This window comes from Capra hircus, chromosome 17, assembly GCF_001704415.2.
Source record: "Capra hircus breed San Clemente chromosome 17, ASM170441v1, whole genome shotgun sequence".
Lineage (NCBI taxonomy): Eukaryota > Metazoa > Chordata > Mammalia > Artiodactyla > Bovidae > Capra > Capra hircus.
In genome coordinates, this window is record NC_030824.1 from 20,427,807 (window position 1) to 20,452,160 (window position 24,354).

The following is a 24,354-nucleotide window of genomic DNA, read 5'->3' on the forward strand; positions in this document are numbered from 1 at the left end:
TAGTACTTATTACCTTTTATTATGTGAATATTACTTTTTTATGTATGATACTCATTGGTGTAGTTTTTGATTGTACATATTATACTATGTATGACATTTATATAGTGTATTTGTTGACTGACCCTGCTCCTCCCCACACCTGTCCCCCACCCCTTATCTCTTGTTGACTGAGGGCAGGAATTACGCTTCGCTCGGTGATGTGTCTGCAAAGTCTGCACAGTGCCCGGTACCCAGCAGGTGCTCGGTAAATACGGGTAGCACCAAAAAAAGAAAAGAAAAGAAAAATCAATCGAGAACGAAAGAACAGATGAACGAGCCTGCGGTCTCTATCTCGCCTTCCGGCCCTGGTTTAACCCCTTCGCGCTCCAGGTGAGGCTGGGGAGCCGAGCACAACGCGCCTGCGCAGCACCACCGGGTGGGCGTGCGCGGGTTGTAGTCCCGGAGCAGCGGCAGCACTCCTTTTCGGGGCGCGGCGCCCGCGGAGGGTTACATTCGGGAGAGGCGGGGCCTTCGAAGGCCGGGAGCTTTGTGGGGCGGGGCTCGCTGGGAGTCCGGGCGGGGCTGCTGCTCCGCGTGCAGTTGCTCCACGTCCGCCTTGCCGCTCACCCGGGGTCCCGCTCCCCGGCCTCTGCCGCCGCCCCCGGCTCGGTCCCCGGCCTGATCCCGGTCTCCCGAGTAGCCCCGGCCTTCCCGCCGGCCTTCCCCGCCGCAGCCATGTCTAAAGAACCGCGAGCCGGGCGGGAGGAGATCCTAGAGTGCCAGGTGATGTGGGAGCCTGACAGCAAGAAGAACACGCAGATGGACCGCTTTCGGGCGGCCGTGGGCGCCGCCTGCGGCCTGGCACTGGGTGAGTGCGGGGTGCGAGTCCCGGGGGGCTCTCCGGCCACCTCTTGGCTGGACCAGGGGCTTTCAGAAATCGGGCTCCTCCCTTGGCCGTCCGAGGGACCACTTGGCAGAGAGACTGCTCCTGGAGTCCCGGGAGCCCCTGTTTTCCTGGACGTTGGGGTCAGGGCCCATCTTAATTGTTGGAATGGCCTCCTGATTTTCATCTTCCCGCCTCTGGGGGTTGGAGGAGCCACTGGACGGGGGGGGCCCCCCCTCCCTAGGGGGTGGGACCCCTCCCTAGGGGGTGGGACATCTTCTGACTGTGGGGTTTTGCCCGCGTGTCTGTGCGGGGTGTCACTTCCTCTCTTTTCGAGGGGCCAGTCTCCTCTGCAGTATCCATCTCTCTGGTAGGGTAGCCCCTCTGGTCTTGGAACCCCTGTGGACTGAGAGATCCCTTGTTACGCATTCCTACCTGTGAGGAGTGCTCCCTGGAGTCTTGCCCTCCCATACCGGGGGCTTCTGTCTCTCTGACCCAGGTCTTCTTTGACCCTTAGCTCCTCCCTTCTGTTGAGGGATGGGTCACTTGGCAGCCACATTACCTGGTGCTGACCCCTCACGGTGCCCCCCCCCACCTCCCCCTGCCGCGCCAGGCTGACCCTGCTAGAGGCCAGCTTGGATTCTGGGCATCGAGGAGATTGATGATGCTCAGGCAGGAGGCTGTCTCTGGGATTGGGGTGGAACTCCTTCCCTTTATGTGTTTACACACCTAGCCCCAAACCGAACCTAGCCCAGTACCCCCCTTCCAGTTCCCTCCCTGTCCTCAGGAGCCACCTGGGTGAGATGGCCCTTTTCTGAGTGAGAAGCTTTCCCCCAGCTCTACCTGGCTGTCCACCTACTTCCTGCATCCTCCCCTCACGATTTTTCATCTCATTGTGACCCTTTCCCCCTCATCTCGCCCCTCTGCCGGCTGCAGGGACTCCTGTGTTTCTGTTGGTGGCATCACTGTCCTCAGGGAGCCCCCCAGGAATGGAGACTTGGGTCGTCTGCCTTCCAGCATGGTCCCCTTTCCACCCCAGTGCCCGCATCTCCTTGGGGGCCCTGGTTTCCTCTTCCCTGAACCCTGGCTGGTTTTCCTCTTTCCTGCTTCTCTTCCCTTTAGTACCTGCTGCCTGCAGGCTTTGCCTGAGCAGCCTTGAAGCGGTCTGGTTGGCCACACCTGGGCTCTGAGACTCACAATGGCTCCTTGTTGACCATGGATTTGCACATCCTGCCACCTGGCAGCTTCCATGTCCTCCACAGCACAGTGGGCGTCATAGCTTCCACAGGTAGCCCCTTCCCTTGCTCATCCAGCTCCCTCCTTCTCCTTGCTGCCTGCTCCCTGGAGACAGGTGTGGCTTATTACTCTCTAGGCCTTTTTTTCAGGTAATAGTTGGTAAGTTAATGTGTGTTGGATTGGGGGACAGAGTTGTTTCTTTTTGGTTACACTGCACGGCTTCTGGGATCTTAGTTCCCCCTCCAGGGATTGAACCTGGGCCCTCGGCAGTGAGAGCACAGAGTTCCAACCACTGGACTGCCAGGAAACTCCCTGGGGCACAGACTTGATTCCCACCAAGAGCCAGGAGTGGAACCACATCTTGTTTTTGTGTTTCTGTGCCTTGATTCCATGTCTCTTTTTCTTCTGCCAGCTGTTCTCCCTGACACTTTACAAAAATGATTTCACAGAAGGGCAGTCCTGTGAGATGCCTGAGGCTGAGCTGTCACCTCACTGCCGGGATCCTGAACTGGCTCTACGACTTACTAGCTGTGTGGTCAGAGGGAAGTCACCGGATCTCCTGAGCCTTGGTTTCCCTCATCTGTAAAATGGGCATAATGAGAGGACCGACATCATTGGGTGGGCGTGAGTGCAATCAGGCTGAGCGCTGTGCCACACCTGGCCGGTGGGGGTGGCTGAGCAGACACTGGCAGGCACCAGTAGCCCCCAGACTGTCTGCCCAACTCCTGTCTGCCCTTCAAGGCTGGGACTGGTGGCCTGCTGGCCAGGGTGAACCTGCAGACTTAGTTTGGGCTTCTCACACTGAGTTGCAGTCTCCTTGAGAGACTGCATAGGAAAAGCAAGATTTCCAGCTTCTTTGGCAAACCCACTGGCCCGTGATGATGGGTTCATGTCCCCACAGGCGGCATCAGCTGAGCTAAGTGGGGCTCCTCTCTTGGTCTGGGAGTGCTTTAGACCTTGGTTTCTTTTTCTCTTCCTCCTCTTCTACTCCTGATGGTTAACCCACCCTGCTTCTCTCCTTTCCACAGGCCTGGCCCTGGACATTTTGGGCTTTGCTTTAGGAGCCAACTCAAATGCTGTCTTCTCTGATTATTCTCTTTGACCACTTTCTTTTTCTCTCTCTCCAATTGCATATAATTTGGACTTTTAACCTGTCTTGCCTTTTCGTTTAGTTGTGAGCATGTTTTTTTATTTTTGGTCTGTGAGGCATGTGGGATCTTCGTTTCCTGACCAGGGATTGAGCCTGTGCCCCCTGCAGTGGAAGCATGGAGTCGTACCCACTGGACCATCAGGGAATCCCCTATTTGTGAGCCTTCTTATTTGCTTAAACACAGCACCCTTGAACTTGTGTTGTCTGTGCCATCAGTGGTGGCTGGTGTGTGGCAGGTGGGCAGCACTGAGCAATGCTCTTGTCTGGATGTAGGGAGAGAGCAAGGGATGCGTCCTCACAGGCTGGCTCAGCCCTACTGCAACCCTGAGATGGGATGAGTTGGGGGGCATTCCCCAGCCCCTCAAGACCAGTGTCAGTGGGAGAATTCTATCCTTGTGTTTTGGAGGGGCAGGGCTTCCCTGGAACTATGCAGTCTCTTCCAGGACCAGAACCGTAGGTTGGTTGGCTCTCGTCATGGCTTCCAGCAGAGTTCGTCTGGGAATCCACAGCATGCCCACCTAGACCTTGGGGTCCTCTGGGTGCAGACTTGGGGGCAGCCTGCAGCCCCAAGCCCAGCACATGTGCCTGTGACACTTGGCCTTGTTTGCAAGGCCCCAGGGGGCATACTGCACGTACCAGCTCTCGGTCATTAGCGGAGGCCACCAGCTTTATGGTACTCGTTATTTTTTGCTTTTTATACAGAGCCATTAAAAAAATATATATATATATTTATTTATTTGACTGTGCTAGGTCTTTTCAGAGAAGGCAATGGCACCCCACTCCAGTGCTCTTGCCTGAAAAATCCCATGGATGGAGGAGCCTGGTAGGCTGCAGTCCATGGGGTCGCTAAGAGTCAGGCACGACTTCACTTTCACTTTTCACTTTCATGCATTGGAGAAGGAAGTGGCAGCCCACTCCAGTATTCTTGCCTGGAGAACCTGAGGGACAGAGGAGCCTGGTGGGCTGCCGTTTCTGGGGTCGCACAGAGTTGGACACGACTGAAGCGACTTAGCAGCAGCAGCAGCAGCAGCAGGTCTTTTAGCTGCAGCGCATGGAGTCTTCGTTGTGTGTTGCAGCATGTGGGATCTAGTTCCCTGACCAGGGGTTGAACCCTGCCCCCTTGTATTGGGAGCCCAGAGCCTTAGCCACTGGACCACCAGGGAAGTCCCAGTACATGCTCTTCGGGAGGACTGGGCCAAGTGTCTTTACATCACAAACTGCAACTCATCTCTGCGTGCCAGCATCTGGGGGAAAACTGGCCAACGCAAAGAAGGCTTGGTCTCCATTCTCAAACAGCTCAAGTGTCTTTGTGGGGAGAAGGCTCTCAAAAGGTAGCAGCGCTGAGCAGCGGGTGTAGGGGCATGTGCTGCACACCTTCTGAACTCCGGGGCTATTAGGATGCTGCTAAAGGGGGCTGACAGGACCTTGAGCTGAGATGTGAAAGGTGTAGGCGGGTCAGAATTCTCACAGGTGGGGAGGAAGAAGCCAGTGAAGAAGCCAGTTTGTAAGCGGGGCTTACAAACTCAGAGGCCTGCAGGGACCAGGCAGGTGATGAGATATTAGTTAACAGTGAATGTTTAGTGAGCCCTTCCTACACGCCAGGCCTCATTTGGGAACTTTGCATGGATTAACTAACTTATTCCTCAGTAATCTGGCCAGATAGATAGGGCTTTCATCAAGGTTCTCAGCTGAGAAGCTGGAGGCTTAGAGTCTTGGCTGAGGTCTCGGAGCAGTGACAGTAGGGCTGGAGTCAGTGCCCTGAGCTGCGGTATTAGGTTGCCTCTCACATGTGTGTGAAGGGCCGGGTGGGGCGGCTGTTACCTGTTTAGCTGTTTGTCACCGTGTTGTGTGACTGCTGCCTGTTGCTTCATTGCAAATCACCCCAGGACTTAGTGACAGTAAATGACAGTAGACGTTTATTATCTCTCAGTTTACAGGGGCCAGGCTTCTGGGAGGGGCTTAGCTGGACAGTTCTAGCTCTGGGTCTCTGAAGGCTGTGTCTACCTGTTCTCATCTGAAGGCTGGACCGGGGCTGGCAGCCACACTATTCAGGGGCTGGCCCACGTGGCAGTGAGTCATTGCTGGTTGTGGGCAGGAGGCCTCTGCTGCTTGCCACCTAGGCCTGCTTGAGTGTCCTCCCAGCCTGGTCACTGGCTTCTTGCAGAGCAGGTGATCATGACAGCAAGAACTGCAGTGCCCTTATGACCTTCTGACCCAGCCTCACAAGGCACTCGGTCATTTCCGTAACAGCTGGTTGGTTCGTTGGATCAGCCTGGCTCAGCCGGGGGCAGGGAGGGGACACCTGTTGGCCAGCTCCCACAATCAAGCCTGTCTTCTTGGGAGAAGTCAGAAATTCTGAATTTCATTCGGAAATCCAAATTTAGTATCAGCTGCTTCTGTTTCTTTCTGAGCATCGTGCAGACTGAATGAGACATGCCTGTGGTTGGTCACTCAGGTGTCTGGATCATAGCCTCTGAGCCCAGGTTGGGGTGTATGTGTGCGAACAGAAGCCCCGGAGTCCCTGCTTGACTGGAGAGTTGTGGATGGTGGGAGAGTTTGGGCACAAACTCCACCCACTTTTCCATGGGTCATTGTGAAGTTGAGATGGTGTTGTGACCTCCAGCTCCTGGGTCGGCAGGCTGGTTACATTCCTCCACCCTGCTAGATGCTGTTGGGGATGCAGTTTGTGATGGGCTATCAAGGTCTTCAGGGGAGGCCTGCTTTTCAAGCTCCGGCTCCATCTCTTGTGTCAGCCTGGGCGAGGAGGTGGTTGGTTTGGTGCCAGAGCTCTTTACAATTTGTGAGGACCAAGATGATTAAAAAAAAAAAAGCCTGGGAGAGGGAGGACCTGCAGGGCCTGTTTGTCTAGTGCTGTTTCCCCCAGGCCTCCCAGAGGCTCTGCTGCTGGAGAAGTGCCCTGGGCCTGGCACTGCCTCCCTTAACGGGGAACATGGCAGCAGGCTCCTGCTAACATGTGCTTTTTCATCCCTGCCTCCTTGTCTGAGCTCGTGTGGTGCAGCCAGGAGGCCCGTCTTGTGTCACAAGTGATGCTCAGGGTAACAAGCTTGGGCCCTCCTCTCTGACAAGCACTGTTCTTAGTGCTTTCTGTGCTTTGACTCACGCAGTCCTTGCAGTGACCCCACGATAAGTACCATTATCTTACTTGGAAGAGACAGAGGCCCAGAGAAGATTAATGACTTGGGTGACATCAGCCAGTTTAGAGAGCGGCAGGACTTGCACCTGGGTGGTCGGCCCTGAAGCCAGTGTCTGAGCAGCATGCTCTCTGCAGTTGTCCCTGTGTCACAGGTGAGGATGCTGAGGCTCAGAGAGGTGAAGCAGCCAGCCCAAGGTCGCTGTCTAGTAAGTGACAAGAGCTGAGGTTCGAAGCCAGTCATCCAGCCTGGCCCTGGGGGGCAGGTTAACCCTGCACTATAGGACCTGGGGCTGTCTCCAGGCAATTTCCAGATGACACTCTGGAGAAACAGTCCCAGAGAGACAGCGTGGCCTGTCTGAGGTCCCCAAGCACTGTGTTGAGAGTCAGGGCTGCTCCAGGCTCCCAGATGCAACCATCCCTGGCGTCTTTCCTTGTGAGCTTGATCGACCTGGACTGTGGCTCCTGGCTTGAGTAGATATAGGGCAGGGCTTGGGGGAGGTTCTCTTGTAGGGTCTGGAGGACAGGCAGGCATCATTGCTGGGACACCAGCTTCTCTTTCTTGAACTCAGAGCTCTAAGGCACCCCCCTTCCCCTCATCACAGCTATGCTGACTCTTCCCCCTTTGTTCTGATCTCTGCTGCCAGAGATGCCCCATGGCCTGGGCTCTTGGCTTCCTGCCTGGTCCTAGCCCCCTGCCCCTGCCATCCTGGCTCTCAGCGATTGCTCTCTTCCTCCGGCTCCCATGTCCAGCATGACCGAGAACAAATACTGGATGCCGGGACTTCCCTGGTGGTCCCATGGCTAGGACTGAGCTTCCAATGCAGGGGCCTCAGGTTCGATCCCTGGTCAGGGTACTAGATCCCACTGCCATAACTAAGATCTGGTGCAGCCAAAAAAAAAAAGAACTCAAAAAAAAATTTACTGGATGCCACATGGAGGAGGGACACTGCTAAGGGCAGGGATCACTATGTGTCATCCTCTGAATACACCCCCAGTGAGGATGATGAAAGCTGTAGTTGAGTGATGCAGTGAGACAACTTGACTTGTTGGTCAGCTTCCTGCTGAACTGTTATCATCCCTGGGGGCACTGGTGGATGAATTTTAAGTCCTGCTGAAAACATACTGAGATTAAAAAGGCCCAAGGGGGACTGGACTTGCCCATGGTTCCAGGATTAGAACCTGCTGAGAAGAACTTGCCTCCATTTGTGTAAAAGTGGGAGGCAGAAGGATGTATTTGCTGACACATAAAATCTGCAAGGTCACACACAGAAAAATCTCTTTCACTGGTTACCTCTGGACCAGAAAAGTTAGAGGGTTGTGGGGGTAAGAGAGAGGGAGGCTTTTTTTTTCTCTTTAACCATGTAATCTTTTATTTACTTTGTAATTTTGAATCCTGTGACTGTAGCACTTACTCAAAAATCAGAATAAGTAAATAATACAAAAAAATCCCCATAACGTTGTCTTGGCATGAAGAGTCATTGGCAAGCTTCCAGTACTGGACTGAATTTTCAAATGTATTTAGGTTTTCTGAGTTTGTAGGGTATAATAATGTGTTAAGTTACTTTCAGTTCAGTTCAGTTCAGCCACTCAGTCGTGTCCGACTCTTTGCGACCCCATGAACTGCAGCACGCCAGGCCTCCCTGTCCATCACCAGCTCCTGGAGTTCACTCAGACTCGCGTTCATCGAGTCAGTGATGCCATCCAGCCATCTCATCCTCGGTCGTCCCCTTCTTCTCCTGCCCCCAATCCCTCCCAGCATCAGAGTCTTTTCCAATGAGTCAACTCTTTGCATGAGGTGGCCAAAGTGTCGTGTCCAGTTCTTTGTGACTCTGTGGACTGTAGGCTGCCAGCTTCCTCTGTCCATGGGATTCTCCAGGCAGGAATACTGGAGTGTGTTGCCATGCCCTCCTCCAGGAAATCTTCCCGACCCCGGGATCAAATGTGCATCTCCAGCATTGGCAGGTAGATTCTTTACCACTAGTACCACCTGGGAAGCCCCTAAGTATTTTATACCCGGCCTCATTGAAATCCTCATATTTGCCCTGTGAAGCAGGTTGTTATTAATCATTTCCGTTTCACAGATGGGGAAGCAGAGACATAGGACTTACAGAGCTTGCCTGAAGCCTCACAGCTAACAAATGGCCGAGCCGGGATTTGAACGCAGGCCTTCTGGGTCCAGAGTCCATGGTCTTAGGCATGCTGGTTAAGATGAAAAATCAGCTGCCTCATTGCTGTGGTTCTTTTAGGGGACTAGCAGTGGTGGGTTTGCTTCAGCAAAGACTAAGGTGCCCTGCTCTCCCAAGATCCTTTCTCATCAGATGTCTTTGAAGCCTTCAGACACATGTAACTCCATCTTGTCATCGAACTAAGTTTCCTCCTAAGATTTATCTGAGCTATATGTCTTTTTTTTCCCCAGAAAATTATGATGACTTGTATCATTGGTCAGTTGAGTCGTATTCAGACTTCTGGGCAGAATTCTGGAAATTCAGTGGAATTGTCTTCTCATGCATGTATGATGAGGTATGTAGAAATTTCACTTACGCATTCTTTTCTACATTGCAAAATGATTAATTTGGGGGGATTGTGGTTATGATTCAAGATGAAGTGTTAATTTGGGGGAAGACTAAACTCTATCTTATTTTAAATCCTCACAACAGTGGGAAAAAGTCTTTGCCTCAGAGAATTGCTGGGGGATTGTTTTGGGGTCAAGAACCTCATGGGTACTCTGCAGACTTGGAGCCCTCCAGTGAGCATGGATCCCAGGCCCTGTCTTGCCACTCTGAGTGATTCTAAGAGTAGGGCATCACTTTGTTTTTGTTTTAATAAAAATTGTTAGAGTTGTGGTAAAATACACATCACACAAAATTTTCAACGATGCTACATGCATTCACATAATTGTTTTTTAAACTATCAGTTTTGTTGTTAACTTGGATTTTATTTTTGGCGGTGCAGCATGTGGGATCTTAGTTCCCTGACCAGGGATCAAACCCATCCCCCCAACTGCAGTAGAAGCTCAGTCTTAACCACTGGACCACCAGGGATGTTCTTAACCTGGATTTTAGAGGAAAAATCCAAGCTCTTTATGCTCAATAACTATCCAGGGACTGGGAACTCTGTTATTCAGATAACCATTTGTTGGGTTGTTGGTTTCATTGTGAGGTGAGCCATTCTGAAAGGTTCATCTGCAGGCACTTGGGGAAGAAAACCAAGGTTCCAGCCCCTGAGTACAGAGGCAGGGATCCTGCTTTCTGAAAGCTGTGGTGGGAGGGTCAGGTAGGCCCTGCACTTTGACCCCCTGGTTTCCATGCTCCTGGCACACCTGGAACACTGGGTGGCTGCCATGTCTGTCTTATTTACTTTCTCTCATCAGCATCTTTCATAAAGTAGGGGCTTAATAATTGTTGACGGAGTAAATTAGTGGGGATGGTGTTTTCCGTTGGCATTAATTTTTTTTAACATTAGCGAGGAATAATTGCTGTGTATAATTATGTATTTCAAGTGTACATGTGATGACTTAATATATATATATATCTCTTGTGGAATGATTACCAAGGTAATTGACACAGTCGTCACCTCACACAGGTACCTTTTTTTTTTTCCCTTGGTGAGAATGCTTAAGATCTTTCAGCCGCTGTCAGGTACACTGTACCGGATTCACTTCTATTTTCACTTTCCAGACTTTGGGCCAGGTCAGCGTCCTGTCCATAAAACGATCTAGTGTCGCTTGGGCTGGTTGGTTAGTTGGCTTCCTGGGATGCAGAGCCCCTCGTGCGCATCCTTGGTGTTACCCTCTCGTGCATGTGTGTCTTGGTTTGCCGTTGTCCCTCTAGGTCGTGGACGCTTCCAAAGGGATCGCCGATGTGCCTGAGTGGTTCAAAGGCAGTCGCCTCAACTATGCAGAAAACCTCCTGCAACACAAAGAAAACGACCGAGTGGCCCTTTACGTCGCACGTGAGTCCCAGCAACTGCTCAGGTTTTCCTCTCTTAGTGTGTGTTTTTTGTTTTAATATTTTGGCTGCACCAGGTGGCATTAGAGATCTTAGTTCCTGGACCAGGGGTTGAACCCTGGCCCTCTGCCCTGGAAGTGTGGAGTTCTAACCACTGGACTGGCAGGGAAGTCCCGGTTCTGAAGCATTCAGAATCTGATATCTTATTTCCAAACAATATCTTGGGACCTTTGGGTTTTATGTGTGTGTGTGTGTGTGTACACGTGTGTGATGAGAACATAAAATAGTAACTTCACCATCTTATCCATTTTTTGAGTGTCCAGTTCAGTGGTGTTAAATATATTCACATTGCCATGCAGTAAATCTCTGGAACTTTCTCACTGAGACTCTGTACCCACTCAACATTGATTTCCCCTTTTCCTCCCCCAGCCCTTGGAAAGTTATATATATTAAAAAAATCACAACCCGATCAAAAGAATTCTTCACTTTATAGAAGCATTGCCAATATTAAAAAAAGAAATTTTTAAATGGCAGATTCTGAGCATGTGTCTCAGAGGTGCCCTTTCCCACAGCTTTTCTTTTCCGTAACGTTGGGTAAATCTGTATCTTGTTTTGCATTCTCTGCATCTGTGTAACGTCTCCCAGGCATGTTTTCTAACCTGTATTTGTACAGGTGTGAGTTTCAACCATGTCTGTGATTCAGAATCTCTCTCTCTTTTTTGAAAAATTTATTTTGTTTTTTGGTTGTGTGCAGTGTGGGATCTTAGTTCCCTAACCAGGGATCAGCCCCAAGCCCCCTGCAGTGGAAGCATAGAGCCCTAACCAGTGGACCACCATGGAATTCCCTAGAATCTTTTTTTGTTTTTTTAAACTAAAAAAATATTTTTTTTACCATGTCGAGTTGGTTTCTGAAATACAACAACACAAATCAGCCATGATTCTACATACATCCCCTTCCTTCCTTGCCTCCCTCCCCTTCCTCCATCCCATCCCTCCAGGTCGTCACAGTGCCAGACTGGCCTCCGTGTGCTACACAGTCACTTCTCACCAGCTGTCCATCTTACACCCGATAGTGTATATATGTTGATGCTGCCTTCTCCATTCGCCTCACGCTCTCGCTTCCCCGCTGTGTCCACAAGTCCATTCTCTGCATTTGCATCTCCTTTCCTTCCCTGCAAATAGGTTCATCGACACCATTTTTCTAGATTCCGTCTGTATGTATTAATATAGTATATTTGTTTTTCTTTTTCTGACTTATTTCACAATGTATAACAGGCTCTAGGTTCATCCACCTCACTGGAACCGACTCTAATTTGTTCTTTTTTATGGCAGAGCAATATTTTATTGTGTATACATACCACATCTTCTTTACACATTCACGAGTCGATGGACATCTAGCTTGCTTCCATGTCCTGGCTATTGTGAATGGTGCTACTAAGCACATTGGGGTGCATGTGTCTTTTTCGAAGATCAGAGCCTCTCTTTCGAGGACAGTCCATGGATGACCTATCCCTCTGCTCTTCCCAGGGGAAGGCAAGGAGGAGATTGCGAAGGTGACTTTTGAAGAGTTGCGGCAACAGGTGGCCTTGTTTGCAGCAGCGATGAGGAAGATGGGCGTGAGGAGAGGAGACCGGGTCGTTGGTGGGTGTTTCTGGCTCCTGTCACTCTGGGAACAGGGGAGTGGCTGGGAAGAAATGTGGTGGAGTTGGGTCAGGTTGCCCATGGCCTTGTGTTTACGTGTGCTGCACAAACTAGACCAGGAAGGATGATCACTGAAAGTATGGCCTGGCGGGAGTGAGCTGGGCTGTGAGGGTCCTCGGCTCTCAGCCCCAGCATGAGCGTGACTTCATGCTGAGTGGGAGCCAGTGTTCACAGCTATGTATTTTTTTTAATGAAACATGGTCCTTTTTTTAAAAAAAAATTTTTATTTATGGGACTGTGCCCACTCTTAGTTGTGATGCATAGGATCTTTAGTTGTAGCGTATAAACTCTTACTTGTGGCATGTGGAATCTAGTTCCCTAACCAGGGACTGAACCTGGGCCCCCTGCTTTGGGAGCACTGAGTCTTAGCCACTGGACTGCCAGGGAGGTTCCAAAATGTAGTCCTGAAATGAAACACAAGCCAGAGAGTTCATCAGTTGCGTGCATGCTCAGTCATGTCTGACTCTCTGCAACCCCATGGACTGTAGCCTGCCAGGCTCCTCTGTCTATGGGATTCTCCAGGCAAAAATTTTGGAGTAGGTTGCCATTTCCTTCTCCAGGGGATCTTCGTGACTGAGGGATCGAACCTGAGTCTCATGTGTCCTTCATTGGCATTTGGGTTCTTTACCACTGACTCTTCTAAGGCTGGGAAAAGCTGGCTGCTGCATTTTCTGCGTCTGCCCACCTCCAACGCACTGGTTTTCGGAGGAATTTCGGAGGGTAGTTTCCAGGCTGTGATTTCCGCTGCTTGTATCGACATGACTGTAGACTGATTCCGAAAACCCAGCAGAGGGAGTTTTATCAGTGGAGACTCACCTGACAGATTTCCTCCGCCGCACAGATGTCACGGGTGGTGCCGCCAACCTGCTCGTTTCCCAGATGAAAAACTGAGGTGCAGGGAAGAAAATTCACCAATTCATTTTTTTTTTAATGTGGAAAGAATTTCATTATAAAAACTGGTTGTTGATTTAAATGAGAGGGCTTCCCAGGTGGTGCTAGTGGTAAAGAACTCATCTGCCATTGTAGGAGATGCAAGAGACTCAGGTTTAATCCCCGGGAGAAGGAAACGGCAACCTGCTCCAGTATTCTTGCCTGGAGAATCCCATGTACAGAGGGGCCTGGAGGGCTATAGTCCATTAGGGTTGCAAAGAGTCAGACACAACTGAAGTGACTTAGCATGCATGCATGCAGACAGCTTCAGTTCACAAGGTTGTTAACATAAAGTATGTGAAAATACTTGGCCTCTGGAGATTATTTTAAATAAGGAGTTAACTTTTATTTTTTTATTTTTGGGCCATGCTGCTTGTGGGTTCTTAGATCCCTGGCCAGGGCTTGAACTTGGGCCCTCAGCAGCAAAAGCGTGGAGTCCTAACTGCTAGACCGCCATGGAAATCCCCGAGTTACTTAATAATGAGGCATGAAATTTCATGGCCAGGACATCTCATCACAGATCTGTTAAACAATCGATTGTAACTGTTTGGTGCTACAGCATAGGAGCAGGACCCCTGGGCCCCAGCTTCCTCATGCCAGGCGGGTGGCCACACTGTCCCTGGGGATTCCCACCAGGGTTTTCTCACTCAGCGTGGCTTCTCCCATGTAGTCCTTCCTGGTGAGAATTTGTTTAGCAGCTTCGAGGGTACCAGGCTCCCTGGAGTCAGGTGGCTTTCTTTTTGTACTTGGTGCTGCCTTTGGGCCTGTGGGTTTGAACAAGAACTTTCTCCTCCCCTGGACCTCGAGTTTCTTCATCTTTAAATAGGGCGGCAGAGAGGCTGACCTGACTGGTTGTACAGAGTGTCTCATGGGTGGAGAAGTCAGGTGTGCCTTCTCAGTCCTGCCCATCCTCCAGCATCCCGGGTGGGGCCAGTAACGAGGAGGCGTCCAGGGACAATTTCCAGTTGACAGCCAGCTGGGGTTCTTTGTGCTTTTTGCTGTGATGCTGGGGTCAGCGTTTAAGTCGTTCCTTCCAGGATCAGACATCAGATCTCATTCTTAAACCAAAAGAGAGAGCTTCTCTGTCCTCTGGCCACACGGCCACACGGCGTTGCTCAAGGCACCAACCCCCATGGCATTGAGGGTGTCTGTCCCCTGCTCCAAAGCTCACTAGCTCCTGCTGCCCCCCAGGGGCAGGTCTGCACAGGCCTTGCATTCTTGCTTCCTTCCCTGCCTCCTCACACCCTCACCTTTCCTCAGTGCTTCCCTGACTGCTGTCCTCCGAAGTGTCCAGCAGATCCTTTGTGGGGAGCCAGCCTCCTCCCACTGGCCTGTAACTTTACCTGCAAATAGTGTCACTCAGGGAAGCCCCCTGGTTGCCCCCGTTGGACCCTCAGGAGTCACTCAGGGAAGCCCCTGGGTTGCCCCCATTGGATCCTCTGTCAGCATCTCATCCTCTGTCTTCAGAGAATGTGTCATTGGTATTGGGTTGGCCAAACAGCTTACAGAAAAACCCAAACGAACTTTTTGGCCAACCCAAGTAATTTTCTGTTCGGTTTTTGTGAGTATTCGATCATCAGTCTCCTCTGTTTGGCTCTAAAGTCCACGAGGCCTGGGGGGGGCGTCCAGCTGTGAGGCTGCCCTCCCTGCCCCCAAGGGTCATGGGACCAGGACCACAGGCCAGGGTGTCAGCAGGAGAAGCCACTGGGCATGTTGGTATAACCGTTACCCATCTCCCCTCTCCTGGGGGTCTCACTGAAAGTTGGCGCTTGGCGTGTGTTTGCAGAGAGGGTGACCTTACCCTGGGGTAAGCCGTGTGAAAGGGCTGGACCCTGAGACTCCTTCTCAGATGGAGCCGGGTGTGCAGTGAGCACTCACTAAGTGTTAGCTGACTGGGCCTGTCTCAGCCCTGGATGGAGTGTTCCCCTGTAGATCCAAGGGCTCGCCCTGGTTCACTGGGGTCTCTGCCCAGAGGCCCGCCCTGCCCTCCTGTGCAGAAATCCACTGCCACTCTCTCTGCACCTCATTTGCAGTTGTCGCTTTACTGGCTCCCTGAAATCACGGGATTATTTGTATGTGTGTGTGTGCACGTGTCTGTCTGTCGGTCCTCCTCCGGGACTAGAGGACGCGGCTTTGTCTTCTGTTCACGGCCCCACCTCAGTCCACGGGGGGCCTGGCACACAGTGGTGTAGAATGAGTATTTTATTGGATGACTGCGTGAGAGTACTGGGTCAGAGCAGGCATTTTGTGGTTGAAACCACAATATCTTGGGTTTTTCTCGCTCTAGTTTAATCTGCCTAGAAAAGGAACTCAAGAGGCTCTTCTACCCTCCAGTGATTTTTCTTCCCTCCTATTTTTATAAAAAAAAAAATCTCCCTTTGAAGGAAACACTTCTGAGAAGGAGAAACAGAAAACAGGGTATATGGGGGCACCTCTTGGCCATGCATTTTTGGGGGATGCCTGCTCCCTTGTTCTTGGCTCCTCAACATCAGGCTGGTCCTGGGTGGCACCCCACCCCCCTCAGTCACCCCGCTTCTTGAGTGTCGCAGCTAGAGTACTGATTTGACCAGGTGACAGTTACCAGGACTGGGGACTGTGCTTCCCAGAAGCGAGTGTGAGGAAGCCTCAGTGCAGAGGGGCTTGCGTGGGGAAATCGTTGGAGAGCTTTGCGGATAAAGTTAGAGCTGCTCACGACTCTTCCTCATCTGTGGATTGGGTATCTCCTGGCCATGTGTCAGAGCCAGCAGGGTCACACAACCTCCCTGGGTGGTGAGTCTCGCCCTGCCTCAGGCCGTGGCACGGTGGAGACACGTCAGTTGCATTCACAGCCAGCTCTTTCCTCAGCAGCAGATGCCTGTCAACGGGTCTGCCATGTGCCAGGGCTGGGTGGAGCCTGGGTGTTGAGTGAACGATGTAGGGCTCATGTCCCTGGGACACCCAGCCTGGGAGGTGCGGTGAATGCATAGAAACGGAAGTTCCCACCACTGTTGTCAAACAGGCAATTCAGAGCTGCGGGAGGAGGAGCAGGGAAAGAGCTGTCCAGGACGCCTGGGGTGCTGAAGCAGAGAGGGTTTTTGTATGACCAGGGAGCTGTGCTCGGGGGAGGCCCTGGCCCTTCTGCTCCTGGCTGCTTTGTGCACAGATCCTTTCCTCTGGAGCATTTAAGACAATCTGTTTAATCGATCATAGTCTCTTTGGCTATAAAGGTTCTCTGCCTCTATTACTGTAGAAGCCTAGCCTCCTGCTTGAAGACGGGCCTGAGCCCCTTTCAGGCTTGTATATGTCTCTGCTCTGTCTTCATTCCCCTACAGCCTCTCCTCTCCTCCCTCCATCCAAACATCCACCTACCAGCCGGCCACAGAGCCTTGATCTGCAGGGTGTGACAGAAGGCATTTGGTAAACTAGAGAGCAAGACAGTCAAAGTCCCAGCCCTCGCAAGAGAACCAGTTATAAGTTGCCAGTTAGGATTTTCCTTAGGTGATTATTATGGTAAATCTGGTGAGGGAGAAACATGGCATGCTTTATGGGTGACTGGCCAGGGCACCTGAGTTCATGGAGTGCCCTTGGAGAAGGCTTACCTGAGGGAGTTTCGTTTGCATTCAGCGCTGAAGGATGCGTGCGTGCCCAGTAGGGAGGGCTGGTGTGGGTGGGAGTGTTTAGACAGCTCATGCCACCTATGCTAAGGCCCTGAGGCAGCAGGCGCCTCAAGCAACTGAAGAACTGAAGGCAGGCTATTATGACTGAGCCCAGAGTGAGTGCCAGAGCGGAGGGAGAAGAGACCAGGCTGGATCTTGTAGGGGTCACTGATCCGAGTGGGTTGGAGGGGGTGATGGCAGGAAGCGGTCAGGCTGGCAGCAGGTGATTGCAGCATCCGAGCAGGAGCTGTCCAGGTGGGTGGGGTGGGCCTGGCCCTACTCTGTGAGCCATTCACAGCCAGCCCCTCTCCCCACTCCCGCCTGGCTCTGGGAGCTGCTTTTGAAGTCTGCATCCTCACACCCTGACCAAGCGTTCTCCCTGTGTCCTCTCCACAGGCTACTTGCCCAACAGCGCGCATGCTGTGGAGGCCATGCTGGCAGCTGCGAGCATTGGGGCCATCTGGAGTTCCACGTCCCCAGACTTCGGCGTGAATGTGAGTCGGGGTCCCCTCAAGTGCCCTGCATGTGCTGCCCCTGCAGGGGATCATTCCTTGTGATTTCTGCCTGATATACTGGGTCAGGGTGTGGGCAGCTGCAGGGTGGGACCAGCAAGATGGGGAGGAAAACGGCTTTACTATGACTTCCCGTCTCCCCAGCCAATGACTTGTGATCCATGGGAGAGGAGGAGCCAGAAGGAGCTTAATGTTTTTTTAAATTAATTAATTAACTTATTTTTGGCCGTGCTGGGTCTTCATTGCCACTCTTGAGCTTTCTCTAGTTGTGGCGAGCCGGGGCTGCTCCTCTGTTGGCAGTGCACAGGTTTCTCATTGCAATAGCTTCTCTTGTTGCAGAGTAGGGGCTCCAGGGTGTGTGGGCTCAATAGCTGAGGTGCATGAGCTAAGCTGCTCTGCAGCATGAGGGATCTTCCTGGGCCAGGGATTGAACCCGTGACCCCTGCATTAGCAGGTGGAGTCTTAACCACTGGGCCATCAGGAGAGTCCAGAGCCGAATCTTCTCTTAAGCCTACAAGTAAATGATTCTTCCTTCCTTTCTTTAATATTCCTGACGTCCAGCCATGTGTATTGGCTACATTAGTGTGTTACATGTGATGGGCAGTGTTCTGAGCATTCAGTAAGAAGTGCCCGGCCACTGCCCTGGTGACTTCATGCCCACATGAAGTTTTCTGATGTTTATCCTCTGCAGACTGTTTTCCAGATTTGTTCACAGAAGTTCCTCCAAGGCCTCCAACATTGCCATTTCTGATCTCTTTTTAAAAAGTATTTTTAAAATTATTTATGTTTGACTGTGCTGGGTCTTCATTGCTACATGAGGGCTTTCTGTAGTTGCAGTGAGTGGAGGCCACTCTTGGTTGCTGTGAGCAGGCTTCTCATTTTGGTGGCTCCTCTTATTGTAGAGCGTGGGCTCTAGGTGCACAGGCCCAATAGTTGTGGGCGCGTGGGCTTCGTTGGTCTGTGGTGTGGGGGATTTTCACAGACCAGGGAGCAAATCGGTGTCCCCTGCGTTACAAGGCGGATTCTTAACCACTGGGCCACCAGGGAAGCCCTCATCTCTTACTTTGAGTCTGAGCTTTGCACCCTGTGTGGGAGTGGGTTGAGCCTTTTTATTTCCTTAAACCTGGAGGGTACCAGGGACCAAGATGCACCAGCTGTACAGTGACCCAGGCAAGGGCAGGAAGCTGAGCCCCACATGGGGAAGGAAGAAACAGTGGAGCAGGACTTCTGGGACTCTCTACTTCCCGATCAGGGACCTCTTCTGGTTGCAGAACCTTGGGGCTGAGGGACCCTCAGGAGCCATGAGCACAGTCCCCTGTTAGAGGACACAGTGGGCATCTTCCGAGACTGCTCTTCTTGTGCCCTGGGCTTGGCCCCAGCTCTGGGCATCCATCAGAGCAGCCCAGGGGCCAAGGGCTGGCCCGGCTTTGCTGCCTGTGCATCCCTGGGCGAGTTGTTTATCCTCATGTGTGAGGCAGGGGCAGTGGAAAGAGAGAGTCTCATGAAACAAATGTAGACCGTGTGGGCCTGTGATTGGCGTGGGAGGGTTGATACACTTGGACTATAGATGCAGTGATGGAGCTTTTCCAGCCTCGCTCTGTGACCCATGTGCCTGGTGCATGGGCCAGGCATTTTGGGTGTGAGCTTGACACCGATGTCTGTCCTGAGGCTCGCTCTTCTGGAAAAGATTTCACAGTATTTCTTATTTTCCCCAGCACCACACAGAGGAGGGATAGACGTGGCTCTGTCACATGGAGGCCTGGAGCAGTGAAGTGATTGGCCGAGGCGAGTCCTGGCCCCATGGGGTGAGGACTGAGCCCTGCTGAGTTCAGGGAGAGGGTGGTCATCTCGGCCCTCATTGCTGGTGGCCGTGATTGTGCCTCCTGGGGCTTTGCTGGGCCTCTGCCAGATCGCCTCCCGTCAGGACCGACTTGAGATTGAAGCTCCGGGGTGACTTCTTGATCCTCAAGGCCCTCCGTGAGGCCACGTGTGCTTGGGACTGGGCCATCCTTGTGGGAGCCAGTCCCTGGGCACTGTTGTCCTTGGATCTATTAGCAGCCCTTGAGCTGTGTTGCCCAGAAGTGGTGAAGGTGCCTCGGGTTGGAGAAGCTACGTTGCATGCAGGTTACCGGCAGGCAGGCTCCTGCCTGGGTTTGAGTCGGGCTCTGCTGCTTCCTGGTTCCCATTCCTGGGGGCACACCACAGGAGGCTTGTGAGGACAGCAGCAGCCCCCGAGCTCAGTAAATGTCAGATGTTCCTGATGTGGGATCTGGTTCCTTGACCAGGGATTGAACCCAGGCCCCCTGCATGGTGAGTGCAGGGTCCTAGGCACCGGACCTTCAGCGAAGTCCAGAGGGGTGGGTGTTTTTGAGTGAATTGGAACCTGTAAGCAGTTGTAAAGATGTTGGCAGAGCTCTGTGTGGCAGGAGGGGTGTGGCTGTGGCCTTCTAGAGCCTGACTGAAGCTCGTGCCTGAGGGCGTCACAAGCTTCAGAGAGTAGAGGGCCTGAGTTGGCCTCTGGTGGCAGCTCTCAGCCTCCAGGTGCAGGGCGGGGCGGCATTAGGGGACAGGTCACCTCGCACTTGTTTGTAGCATCAGCAGCTGGCCCTGACCCCGTGCCTGTTCTCATGAGTCTGCTCTGTGTGGAATGTCACCACCACAGGCCACTCTGGCCGACTCTGGTCCGAGGTCCTGTAGTGTAGAGGACGTAGCCCGTGGGTACCACTGGAGGGCGTCCCAGGCATTCCTTCCCTGGGTTGAGGCTGGTTTGGTTTTCTGACGTGGCGGCTGTCGTCACACGCACGTGCGCACTAGATGGCAGCGTGGCTCTGCTCTGACCCCGACCTTCCGCGAAAACCTTCAGGGAAATCTTTGCCATGCAACGGCCTGAGTCTGGGGAGAGCCCTCCGTTCCATCAGAAAATGACAGGGCCAAATATCTTTCTAAGATGCTTCACTTTGCCCTGAGTTCTGAGAGGTGGTCCTCATTTTGCTGAGCCCCTGGTGTAGAGCCAGAGGCAGATGGTCATATGTACAGTCTTCAGGAGTGAGTGTTGAGCAGCTGACAGTTCATGTATCAGCCTGGTGACTTCAGGGTGCCCCAGCTGCTGGTACCACCTCTTAGCTCCCAAGGGTGAGCCCTGTGTCCGGGAAGCCCTGGTCTGAGTAACCTGGACCATAGCACTTGCTCATGTGGGTATTGATACCCGTGGGCTTCCCTGGTGGCTCAGACAGTAAAGAATATACCTGTAATGCGGGAGACCTGGGTTCGATCCCTGGCTGGGTTGGGATGATCCCCTGGAGGAGGGTGTGGAGACCCACTCCAGTATTCTTGCCTGGAGAATCCCCATGGACAGAGGAGCCTGGTGGGTTACAGTCCATGGGGTTGCAAAGAGTCAGACAGGACTGAGCAACTAAACACAACAAGGACCTGGTAGAAAGCAGTGACCCCAGAGCCTCAAGTATCTTCTCTGTTCTCTTCCAGTAGCTAAAACCAGCCGGAAACCCTGAGAGTTAATGATAAGATGGGGCCTGGGGTGGGAAAGGGGAGTCCTATGGGCCTATGACGGCCCTCTTCAGCAGTGTGCAAATCTTTACTTAAAAAAGAGCCTCCTGGGGACTTCCCTGGTGGTCCAGTGGCTAAGAGTGTGCTCCCAGGGCGGAGGGCCCGAGTTTGATCCCTGGGCAGTGGCACCCCACTCCAGTACTCTTGCCTGGAAAATCCCATGGACAGAGGAGCCTGGAAGGCTGCAGTCCATGGGGTCGCTGAGAGTCGGGCACGAATGAGTGACTTCACTTTCACTTTTCACTGTCATGCACTGGAGAAGGAAATAGCAACCCACTCCAGTGTTCTTGCCTGGAGAATCCCAGGGATGGGGCAGCCTGGTGGGCTGCCGTCTATGGGGTTGCACAGAGTCGGACACGACTGAAGTGACTTAGCAGCAGCAGCAGGGAACTAGACCCCACATGCTGTAACTAAAGATCCTGCATGTCTTAACTAAGACCCGATGCGGCCAAATAAATAAAAAAGAGGCTACTGTTCTCAATTTCTGGCATCACCATATTTAGATGGTCCTCCCAGTGTCAGTAAAGGGTCCGTTTCTGAAATTTGCAGTGAAGTACAAATGTCTTTCCTACTTTGACTCATTTTCTGTTGCAGATCACTGAAAATCTGTATAATAAAGGGAAAATTGTCACTCTCTTGCAAATGCTGATTTTAACTTTTTATTTTTGTGACGGGGTTATGTTGTTAGTGACTATGAAGTAGTTTCTAGTCCTGTGGCACACGCATGGGGGATAGTTACTGGGCAGTTTACAGGTATGGGGGCAGGGTCTGCATATATGTGGACTCTCCTGTCCATGGATGAATTTTCCTTGCCTAGCCAGGCTGGTGATGATAGGACCCCCTCTGTTGCCAAGCTGTGTGCCTGTCTGCGTGGGCTGTTCTGGGGCAGGGTGGGGATGCTGCTTTTGCTCAAGGATGCTGGGGGCCATTCCTTACTTCCCTTGACACCCCTTAGCTCTGGTCTGCCCTCCCCCTGCCTATCACCTCACCCTTCCTCCCATCCTTTCCACTTCTCCCACCCTCTGTGCTTGGATACCCCCCACAGTGGGCTCAGGGACATCTCCAAGTGGGTGGGATGCTTGTTCTTCAGGTCCTCAACATTCCAGCCTCACCAAGACCTCCAGGTCCTGTGTGTGTTGACGTTTGGTTTTTCCGTTGTGTCACTGTTTACCTTTGAATGGGTGGCTTTTTCAGCGACACTGGGGTAGTCCAATCTTTGATATCCATGCATCCAAGAGCCAGGCCAGTAGCTTGTCGCCCTCCCTCTTACAGAATGCTTTCAGGTCGCTGCGTGTGTGTATGTGTGTACCTGTGCACACACTTACGTGCATGAACATAAATAGGAGAGCTCTTCTCACTCTGGGTGGCAGTCCATGTGATCCAGCACTGGCCCGGCTGTTGGTTACAGCACTGGGTTGGTTGCTAAGCGCCCTATCAGGTCAGCTGCACGATCACAGGTGTGTTCGTTTCATTGTGACATGAGAGCAGTCACGACTGAGCACCCCTCTCCTGGACTGGAATAGGCCAGCAGCTGGTTTCTGATGCTCAGAGATCCCAGCTTGACCCACCAGGAACCTCACCACCATGTCGTGGGGTCTCTGAGTCTGTCCATGGTGCCCTGTTCTGACCCCTGGTCCTGAAACACTTGTGGTCTTTGCTGTCTGCTCTTTCTCTCTGTGACCAAGGGTCACTTCCATGATGTCGGAGCTTCAGGTCACTGCTCTCTGATCCTTCTACCTGTGTGGGCTAGTCCACCAGAAGGATGCTAGGTGTCATGGAGAAAGTTCTGCCTCCTTCCAGGGCTCCTGTCTGGCCCCATCCTGCTCCTCCCTGGCCCCAGACTTTCTAGAAGTTCTTTCCTTTCCCTGGGCTGGCTCCCCCTGCCCCGGGCTCTTCTCGTGGCACCTTCAGCTCAGCACGGCCGCTCCCCTTCCGCCTGACTGCGAAGCCTGCTCCCCTGATGCCTCTGAGCGGAGGTGCTCTCTGGAGGCGTCCTGGGATGCTCTGGCTGTGGTTCTTGCTTCCTCCCCCTATTCAGTCTGTGGGGACCCCAGCCCTGGCTCTCTGCTGCTGCCCGATGGCTTTCCTGTCCCAAGGGTCAGTCTTTCCTTAGTAGAGGCATTGCCGTGGTTAAGAGCACCAGCCCCCGTGGCAGATGGAGCAGCCTGCAACCCCAACTCTGCCGCTGGCAGGTTGTGAAGCTTTGGGCAAATGATGCTGGTCCTGCCTTAGCAAGGATGTAGAGGTGATCACAGCCCCAGCCCGCTGCTGGTGACGGGAAGTCAGATGCGTGAGTGCCTGCCACCAGCTGGAAAGGTGGATGTTGAATGCTCAGTACATGTAGATGTTTTCATTGGCAAAAATTTTCTTCCCAGCTTAAGTGAGGACTCTCCACCCCTCTTAAAACCCTGGGGTCCAGGAATATTGTTTATTTTGCTATGTGGAGCTTGCTGCTGTTTTCTCTCTCTCTCATTTTTTTCCATGCCCTGCTTGGCATGTGGGATCTTAGTACCCGACCAGGGATTGAATCCCCTGTAGTAGAAGTGCAGGGTCTACTGGGCCACCAGGGAAGTGCCGCTCTGTGGAGTTTGTACATGGCCACCTTGCCTAACCCAGTTCTGTTGGTTCGCCTGGTGGTTCTCACTGGCCTTTTTCAGCATAGCCATTTCTATTGCCTGCTTCTCGGCTCCTTTCTGCCAGCTCCTGGCTTGGCTGGAACTCCAGGACACCATGGCAGTCTGGGCACAGAAGCTGGTTTCTGCTTTTTGCCAGGATGCTTTTTTTTTTTGACCATGCTGCGGCATTCTGGATCTCAGTTCCCAACCAGGGACTGACCCTGGGCCCCCTGCAGTGGAAGTGTGGAGTCCTAAACTGGACTGCCTGGGATGTCCTACCAGGATTCTCCTCCATCAAGAGCAATGTATTTGCCATAGATTTCGGTAAGACACTGTCTGTCAGTGAGGAAGTGTCCAGTTTAGTAAAGCTTTTTGTGAGGAAGCTTTCCCCCTTTAAATCTGTTAGTGTAGTAAATTACATTGGTCTGTAATCTTTTTTTCTGTTTGCTTGTTCTATGTCATTTTCTGTCTTCTGGAATGGTTTGTATAAAGGGAATGTTCTGGTACTTAAGGATGAGGTGACACCTGCCCACAGCTCTGTCCCTCCCGGGTGTCTGGCGCTTAAGGATGGGGCGACACCTGCCCGCAGCTCTGTCCCTCCCTGGTGTCTGTGTTCAGAGGTGGACCTTTGACTGCTTTTTCTCCCATGGTTATTGTCTCTTTGGGTGTTCTGCTGCTTCTTGGATCATTTTTTGATAAATTTATGTCTTCTTGGGGAATCATCCACTTCATCTGGCTTTTGGCAATTTGTTAACAACACTGAACACAGTGCTTTGTCATTGATTAATCTTTCTGTAGTAAAGTGTGATTTCTAACTTTGGATGGTTGTAGGCCTTAGTCTATCCATTTGTAATGTGGGGATAATAATGCTGTGTCAGGGCACTGAATGAGTGAATATTAGTATAAAGTGCCCAGGACAGTGTCTGATACGTGATAAGTACCGTGTAAGTGTTAGCTAGAAATATTATCTGTCTTGATCACATTTGTCAAGAGGCTTGTTTTATTGATCTTCTTGGAAGAAAGATTTTGGTTTTATTGATCAAATCCA

The 24,354-nt window shown here is 52.1% G+C and overlaps 1 protein-coding gene across 1 annotated transcript in view; it reads left to right on the forward strand.

The window, feature by feature from the left end:
• The window catches only part of AACS (acetoacetyl-CoA synthetase), a 53,476-nt gene continuing 29,659 nt past the window's right edge, over positions 538-24,354 (forward strand). Inside the window, exons 1-5 of the mRNA XM_005691340.3 lie at positions 538-847; positions 8,819-8,922; positions 10,233-10,353; positions 11,877-11,990; positions 17,012-17,109. Coding sequence (XP_005691397.1) covers positions 715-847; positions 8,819-8,922; positions 10,233-10,353; positions 11,877-11,990; positions 17,012-17,109 — 570 coding nt within the window. The 5' untranslated portion in view covers positions 538-714. The remainder of the gene's footprint in view (positions 848-8,818; positions 8,923-10,232; positions 10,354-11,876; positions 11,991-17,011; positions 17,110-24,354) is intronic.